The sequence below is a fragment of the Diachasma alloeum genome, unplaced genomic scaffold (assembly GCF_001412515.2).
Source record: "Diachasma alloeum isolate Michigan unplaced genomic scaffold, Dall2.0 Dall_scaffold_01204, whole genome shotgun sequence".
In the NCBI taxonomy this organism is placed as follows: Eukaryota; Metazoa; Arthropoda; class Insecta; order Hymenoptera; family Braconidae; genus Diachasma; species Diachasma alloeum.
The window spans coordinates 116,950-126,249 of NW_021681313.1; the positions used below are offsets into that span (position 1 = coordinate 116,950).

Genomic DNA, 9,300 nt, shown 5'->3' on the forward strand with positions numbered 1-9,300 from the left:
GTTGACATTTAACATTTTTGAAATTCAAAACTAATGAAAAAATGACCATTCTCATAAGACCAATGAATTCAAATTTTCCAAATATAAGAAATTTTCAAGAAAAACCAAGTCTTATAGCTATGAGAGACCCTTTTAATAAAATCTAAATTACCTTCTGATGATTGGCATTTCGTGTCAGAAGCACCCTCTTCTCATTAGCAGCTATTCGTGCGGATTTATGTCCACCCCTATCGTACTCAATATTAACGCAGTCACAGCCACACATGCGGAGTTGCTTAGCCAACCCACATAGCATAGAATCACAGACAACCCTCCACTGATGAGCAGGTATATTCCCGCCAAACCTCCCATCAATCTTATCCTCGCCTTTGTCCACCCGCATGTCCCCCCTGGCCCTGTCCCCCTGAGTCCTCTCCTTGGGCTTCTTCATGGGTTTGCTGGGGGACTGATGAGGCAGATGCTGCAGCTCCCCGCAGATCTCGAAGAGTGGAATTTCCCTCCCAAGACACATCACAGCCAGTGCATCCCACACCTCCAGCAGACAATAGGCGTCCAGCGCTGCATAAACAATCTGACCCTCCCTCAGCGGTCTCCTCTCCCAATTGGAGAACTGATCGGTCTTGTTCAATCGATTGCCCAGAGTGATCTCAACGAGTTTGCTGAGACTCTCGCCATTGAAATTCTGATCCCCCCGGAACGGAAATTCCAGTTTGTACTCCCTCACAAGCTTATGCCAGAGATGATGCAGATCCAGAAAACCCGCTTGTCCCCCCCTGATCTCCCCCAGAGCTGGCAGTGACTCCTTGAACATCGTGATGTCGTGAGTCAGGCCAAAACCAATTTTAACAATACTTTTGTCCTCCAGCAGTCTCACACTCAACTGCTTCCATATCTCCGAGTTGTCTGGCCTCAGTGTCGTCACATCGAGGATGAACACAGCGTTCTCGGTGGCTATTTGTATGAGTGCAAGCTCACTCTTCTTGACCCCGAACGAGGGCTTCCACTCAGCATCAATCCCCACCATGGAGATCCCCTTCAGTCCCTGGTTGATAAACTCCGAGAACTTCTGGGGGGTGTCCACAAGCGTTATTCGATCCCTCGGGAGCCTCAGGGTGTGGTAATTGATGCCGTCCTGGGGGGCGTCGTCCCAGGACTCCTCAGGGGGTTCGTTTGTGCCCGATTGCAGGGGGACTTGGGGGTCCAGGTTGGCCACTGACACTGGCAGTTGATCTTTGGGAATGTTGAAGGCTCTCGCCCAGTACAAAGCCTCGTCAATGTCGTGGGAAGTTATTCCTGTGACCAGATCCAGTTGGAGTCTCGGGTCATTACCCACCGCCTCCCTTGCCATTTCCCTCCAGCACTGGGAGCTCAAGGTGCCGTCGACGAACCTCTTGTAGATGAGAAAGTGCAGCGCACCCTCTCCTCGCTTTCGGTTCAGGTTTGGACAGATGTCGGAGGAGAAGTTGTAGACCTTTACCAGACGAGCGATGAGCTTCATCATTGGGCGAGAGTAGGAGGTCGACATCTTGACGTCTGGGATGTCGTTGGATAGGATGTATTCGTCGAGGACTTGCTGCATTATCTTCGAGGGGGAGAGGAGGTCGTCCAAGTAGGTTATGAAGTCCTTTTGGATCTCGGGGGATGAGGCCATGAAGTCCTCCGCCACTGTGTTCTTCGTTTGGAGGATCAGGGGGAGGAGGAGAACCTCCGGCTGGGAGAAGTGCGACTGGAGGTGCAGGATCGTGGCGTATTGCGCCACTTCTTTGTACTTTTTCTCGTATAGCATACTCTGGAATGAGCGATATGTGGGTGTCAGGTGGGGGTTTTAATTAGTGGAGAATATTTCACGAAATTCCCCGAAATGCAGTTTTTTTTAAGATTTTTAGAAGATGTCAAAGAGTTGAAAGAAATTCTCTAGGGAAATTCATTGGAGAAATTGACAAATTGTGAAAATTGGTAAATATTGTGAAAATTCAGGCAATTATTGGTGAATAAATTTAATTTGAGTCAAACAAATGATCTTCTAATTTTTTACCTTCAAAAAAGGAAGAAATAATTCATTATTCGTCTCCAGCTCGTAAGTACTGGAGACTAATTTCACCAGTTGCATGCTCTTCTGTTTCATCACAAGTCTTAAAACTGCCAATTTCAAATCTGGAAATAGGTATTCAGAGTACGCTGCCTTGTGAAGTGACAGCCACTTTTGAAAATCATTCATTACTGCGAAGAAATATGAATTATTAACCAGTCATTTTGGAGTGAGTTATCCTGCGAGGAACGTACGAACCTGTTAAAGCAAGTGAGGCTTTCGGTTTAATGTTGTTGAAGTCTGCGGTGTTAACAAGAAGTCGCAAAGCACTGAGATAAGGATTTGGTGCTGTATCGAAGTAATCGTAAAGGGTTTTTGTGACAGCGTCACTCTTTTTCCCTGCAACAGAGTTGATTTGATGAGAGGGATTTTTTTGGTGGCACAAAGACCTAATTTTTGTAGTTTTCTAAGAATGTGCCAATTTTTTTCTCATTCAAGAGAACATTTTCTTCAAAGATTAGATGGAAAAGTGGTAATTCTCAGAGATTTTCACCTAAATTTAGTATAATTGTATTTCAATTGTATTTATTGACATTCTCATTTTTTAATTGATGATTTTGCTTCTTCTGAGATTCATCTGCTCTTGTTTCAAAATTTACTGACTTCTCAAATCCGGATCCTGAATTTTATATCTTTCATTTTTTCTTTGTTCAAGAAAGCAAATTTTCTTAAGGATGTCTAGCCAGTGTCGGTCAATTGTCGGTAAATGTGTTTTTTTGTCCATGTCATGGTCAAGGAAAATTCTGTTATTTTTTCGGCTGACAGCCGAACATATAAAACTAACTTTTCTAACGTTAAAAAAAATTAATCGCAAAGTCTCGGCGGAAATGAATAAACTAATTTATCCTTATGCACGGGCTCTTATGAAATTTATGTTTAAATTGATAATTCACCTACTAGAACTCTAAAAATAGAAATAAAAATGGAAGGTGATGTGTAAAATCATACTGAATCCAATGGCCAGAGAAAAATCTGGGGTACCCGGGCGAAAAGAGGAAATATTTCAATGATTCTACCCCACATAAGCGCACATCAACGCATGCATTTGGTGCATTTTGTCTATTTCATTTCTAAGTAATGAACATGGGTTGGTGGATTGAAATTTGTATCAAAGTGAATATCTTCATTTCGCAGTTGAAAAAAATCAATTTTTGACTTTTTAAAAAACGTTAATGAGGGGTTGAAATGTTGATAAAATTTAATAATAATTTTTGTTCAATACAAAGAACCATTCTTTCCCTTTGTGACGAGCCTGAACTGAGCTCAATTGATCAATTTGTCTCTCAGTTATGAATAATTTAAAAAAAGTCTAAAGTGTCCGTTTTACCCCACCCTCCCCTACTTGCGATTTTGGATAAACATCCTCAACGGGAGACGGAACCCCTGTGTCTACATCAAATCTTAGAATTGTGTTTTCTCCTACAATTATTAATTTCTATCTATGAAATTACTTTATCACTCGATTATCCCATTGTTGAGTCAATGAAGTAGTTTAATGAATAAAAAATAATAATTGCAGGAGAAACCACAATTATAAAGATTCATATAAACGCAGGGGTTTCGTTTCCCCTTAATATGGGGTTTGCAAAATGAGTGACTCTGTCCTGAAAATTAGAGACTTTTTCTGTACATGAGTTTCTTCGTAACTAATGATGATGATTAGCGTTGGGGAGGACTTACATAGGTCCCAAATATGATGCAAGTACTTGAGCCAAGTCTTAGTGGCCTCGTCGATGGAAGTGAAGAAGCTCAAATCAAGTTGTTGATTTTCTGAGTGACTATTGCCAGACGGTCGTGGGTCCTCCTCCCTCGAATGCCTCCCTTGCTGTCTCACCTGCTCCATTATCCCCTGTCGACTATAAACCTTACACTATATCACCCGATAAATGAACAACTTTTTCCCCGTATTAGCGAGTGTTATGAAACGTGTCACAGTAACGGTGACATTTAACCTAGAACAATAATGCAGGGGATTGCCGGGTGGCAGTTGAGTTAACAATGAATCAACGTAACTGAATAAATCAACGAATGTTGGCAGTATGATTGATTGGAGCAGCACTTTTCTTCACATTTCTATGATTTTTGCGGTTCGAACGAGTTAATGCGAGGACATTCGAGGAGGGAAAGGACTTCTTCGGGTCTCGTTTCTCGACGGAAATTGATGGCTGAGAAATTGGCGAACAGCTGATCAGAGATTCCTCTTTACCCGCTCGCTCGGTAATTCGTGGGGTAAGGTAGAGGACGGTAACGAAATTTTCAGCGCGCGTAACGCACCTCTCACGCTAGTTCCGCGCAAATTAATCGAATTGAGGGAAATTCAGGTGAATACACTCTTGAATTTTTGGTTATATAATTGAAAATTGGACGTTATTTGGTGCTAATTATTCATATTTTTATAGGAATTCAACTAAATTGGATAATCCTCAATCACAAAATATCCGAAAAAAATAAATAAATAAAACAGTCAAAATCCCATCGCATTGAATTTCCCAGGGAAGTTGCACCTTACAATAATTTAGATTTATTTATCGTAATTGAAATTAAAAAAATATAATAATTGGTAATTTAATTTCTCAATTGTTGATTAATAAAATAATTCGCAATTTGAATATTTAAGTTGGTGATTGATAAATTAATTAGGAATTTGAAAATTAAATTGATGGTTATTTTGAAAATAAAAAAATTGGTGAGTTATATTAACAACTGACTTACTCGAAATTTAATTGTAATTCAAAATTTCGGATGCAATCGAAAATTTCCAGAAGTCCGGTCTAACGTTTTATCCATTTTTCGCGGCTCTAAAAACCTTTTTATTCAGGAAATATTCATTCCACCCATCGAACTGAAAAGTCTTCGGAAAAATAATGGAAAATTGTGATAAATATTGAAATTGATGATGACATTTATCGTAATTAAAATTTTAAAAATATTATAATAATTGGTAATTCAATTTCTCAATTATTGATTAATAAAATAATTCGCAATTTGAATAAGTTGGTGATTGATAAAATAATTAGGAATTTGAAAATTAAATTGATGGTTATTTTGAAAATAAAAAAATTGGTGAGTAATATTAACAATTGACTTAATCTAAATTTAACTGTAATTCAAAATTTCGGATGCAATCGAAAATTTCCAGAAGTCCGTTCTAACGTTTTATCCATTTTTCGCGGCTCTAAAAACCTTTTTATTCAGGAAATATTCATTCCGCCCACCGAACTGAAAACTCTCCGGAAAAATAATGGAAAATTGTGATAAATATTGAAATTGATGATGACACATTTGAGCTCTCAAAAATGATCACAGAGAAAAAAAAAGTTTTGTCGTCAATTATTAGGGATCTGCAATTGAATAATTTTCTCCTCAAAAATGCACTAAGTTTCAATCAATACGAAACAATAACTTGCGATACAAAATAATTGATTAATGTTCAAAACATTCGCTTTCGAACGAGATACATCACAATTATAATCAGATAATATGAATGCCATTAGTACGGTTTAAATAAATTGTCGTAAATTGTCAGTAGAATGGTCCACTAATCGAGGTCAACGAGTGCTACTGGAGTAAAATTACGCTGTGTGAGAGAGGAGCAAAAGAGAGGGGGACGGGTGGGGGATAGTGTAATGAGAATGCAGAGAGCGAATGCGTGTCACGCGAGAATGCCAGTGAAACGAGTGCGTTGGCCGAAAATTAATATGCAAAGCCCTGTATGACTCGAAATTAACGTTCGATCGAGCTGGGAAGCGTTGGTGCTGCTCCCCAGCCCTCTGGCCACTTACCCCACATAATTTTCCATCCCATTTGCAATATTTTTGAATTAATCTAGGTATATTTTTCGAGAATGCTAAAATTCAGCATAGAGAAAAATATTAAATAACATGTTAAATTTTACACTGTTAGAAAATTACTCTTGAAATTTCAAGTGAAAAATCTTGAAATTTTTAACATCGAATAATTTACATGGAATTTCCATTGATCTTGTTATTGATAAATCAGTCAATGTCCTTGAATTTTCAATGAAATTTGATTTCTCAGGATCATACGACAATGAAATTATACTAAAAATGATGAAAATTCAGGCAACTTTTCTTCTGAATGTTTAATCTGTTGCGTAATTTTCGCGATAGGTTTGAAAATCCAGATTGTCATTGAAAATTATATGATTATTCATAACGAAAAACTTCATGAAATTTCCAAGATGAATCATAAATTCCATGAGCAGTTTAGTCTGAAATTGAATTCAAGTTCAGAATATTGAAAACTCAAATGCATCTGTAACTTTGTAAATTTCAAAAAAAAATTCTAACAGTGTAAGCACATTGTTCAGGGGAGTGACATTTCAGTCAATTTACGGAGGAAGAATCATACAATTTCGGATTTCAGTTAAAATTTCAGTGAAATTTTAGGTTTGAGCAGCAGGAAGTTAAAAATGCCTCAACTTACTTCAATTTCCAATCAAAACACGAATATTCACTAAAAAGCAGTTAACAGGGCATTTTTGCATTAAATTTCTAACAGCTCTGCATCAAATTTCAATAACTAGCTGATAAAATCAATAATATTTATTAAATTATCTATTTTTCAACCATTCATTTGATGTGAATAAAAATGCAAGTAAAATTGAACTCCAGCTTCAATCAAAAACGCATTGCAAGCTATTTAAATAAACTATTTCTTCCAGTGTCAGTCAAAGGCAAACTGTAACTGAAACTTCTTTCATTTGTGAATATATTCGTGTCAGCCAAAGAATCTCAAATGCATTTTTCATCACGATGAATTCATATTTTCATTTGAATGACAATGTAACAGACCATTATCATCCTGAAATTTTATTGAATAGGGTTTCTAATGCCGCGGCGCTTTCGGAAATCCCCGCACCTGCCTATTCTCGCGTCTTTTCCGCCCCCAATCTAAGCGTCTACCGGGCTTGAGTTACGTGAGCTAAATTCCAAAGGGAGGCATCCCCACACTCACCACTAGGCGATCTAAACCACCGAAGATGTACTGGAATCGATTAATTTTCGGTTCAAGATTGTTATTTATTTCAATTGCATTCCGGTTAAAAATTTATACGTCATTGAATAAAATATTTCTCAAATTTTCCATTAATTTCTCGCATTGTGTTATTTAAGAGTGAAAAATGTTATGCGAAAGCCCAATTGTTCCAAATATTTATCGAATTGGATTCATTAATGCATTCTGAATTTGCGGATGATTTGTTTCTTCCCATCGTTGTCAATTTATGGAAATAAATATTTCCCTTCCCCCGTGAAAATACAATTTTCTTTTCTCTCTGCACTTAATTGAATTTTCAACAGATTGAAAATTCACAAGAAAAGTTGTCTGAATTGTCACGATCTTCAGTCATTTTCATTGTCATATGAACCCGTGAAATTACATTTCATTGAATATTCAAGAAAATTAACTAATTTATTAATAACAAAACCAATGGAAATTCCATGTAAAATATTAGTTGTTAAAAATTTAAAGATTTTTTACTTGAAATCTAAAGAGTAATTTTCTAACACTGCGGGAATGTAACAGTCAATGATATAGAATTGGCGAGAAAAGGGGGAGCGATGAGGGATAAAAAAAATCAAGAAATTACAAAACAAGGGAGTAGAGTGAAAAAAGAAGAGGTTGCAAGGGATAGGTGGGTATTACCTTGGCAACGAGGATGCTCCTCATCCAAGATCGACTCGATTTCCAGTCTCCTCTGGTGCACGTTCACCAGCTCACGTCCGTGCACATTACTATCACTTCCCTGATTTCATTTCTATTTTTATGCTTCGACTAGATTCCTAGTGTCTCCGGTAAGATCCAATTCGTCACGAAATTCTCGAAAAACGGAACCAACAGGAGGCGCGAGACGGAGAGATAGACCATCGCACTTCGGAGTTGAGGGGAATGGGGATTCGGTGGCTGTTGTGCGGGATAACGGACACGGGGTACAACCTCACCAGCTGGTGGAGGACAGGGTCACGCATCGAGGAATTAACGATGGAAACGTCACACACAGGGGGTGTGCACTGGGTTCTCCTCGTGCGACAACGAATTATGCACATGCTGGCCGTCACACACTGCATCACTTCATCAAGTGTCTAGAAGGCGATCAAAGTCGCTCTGTAAATTCGAATGTATCGAAATAAAAAATTGATAGGTTTTGGTTCTCAAATTTCAGTGATTTCATTGCTGTGTAGACTGTTGGAAAAAAAGTGAAATTTCATGGAGAGTGACATTGAGATCAATTCAGTAACGAAGTGGTAAAAGGGTTTAAGTCGACTCATCTCCCAGTTGAGTTTTTGAGGAATATTTCTGAATCTAAGGGAGATGACGAAAATATCGTAATTACATTTGTTGTAGCTCTCAATCAGCTCTACAAAAAAGTTTATAATAAAAATTTTGCTATCTCCCTCAGATTCTGAGATATTCACTGAAAACTGGCCAATAATCAAAATTGATTTGAACCGTCTTACCACTTAGCTACTGAATTTAAAAAAATAAAAATCCTAGAATTAAACATTTTTTACAGCAAAAAATTGATAATTCCTCATAACTCATTTGAATTTCCAATCCCACCATGAATATTCATTCAGCAGAATTAATTCAATAAAATAATGACCCAATATCCACAAAACCCAAAAACATGAAAATCGAGGTGAAATCTAGACTCAAACGACACGCCACTCAATCCAAAATGCGCAATTTATTAACCATGACTGCCCTCCGGAGCAAAAATTTCCAATCCATTAACCTCTCCACCAAGAAAACAACTCTACCGAGATGAAAATTCTCTTGTTCTGCTGCACATCCCGACAACTTCCCGAGTGAAAGACTCTTTTTAAACCATTCCAGAAAGGAAATTATCTGATCTCTCTCCAATGTCTTCCGTTCTCGAGATTATTAACAAGATTATGGAGAAGTTTAAGTAGGGGGAAACAATTATTCCCTCTCCCTCTCACTCCTGCCCCATTCACCCTTCCCCCTCACCGCTCTCTCTGGAAACACTCACCCCTTAAAAAAAAATAAAAATAAAAACCTATTGATAGAAGTAATTTCGCTGATCAGATACAATGTCGAGTTTTCCGTTCTAGTCCAACTTTCCGTTTGATCCCTCAGCTTTTCCGTTGGTTTTGTATGGACAAACAAAACCCAGTACTACAAAGACTGTTTGAGGGGGCGGTAACGAGTTACCCGGTGGCAGGGGG

At 38.1% G+C, this 9,300-nt stretch overlaps 1 protein-coding gene across 1 annotated transcript in view; it reads right to left on the minus strand.

Moving 5' to 3' along the window:
• The window catches only part of LOC107046100 (exonuclease mut-7 homolog), a gene marked incomplete at its 5' end in the record, with an annotated part of 49,025 nt that overhangs the window by 1,815 nt on the left and 37,910 nt on the right, over positions 1-9,300 (minus strand). Inside the window, 4 exon segments of the mRNA XM_015268611.2 lie at positions 152-1,789; positions 2,036-2,220; positions 2,288-2,428; positions 3,770-3,945. Coding sequence (XP_015124097.1) covers positions 152-1,789; positions 2,036-2,220; positions 2,288-2,428; positions 3,770-3,945 — 2,140 coding nt within the window.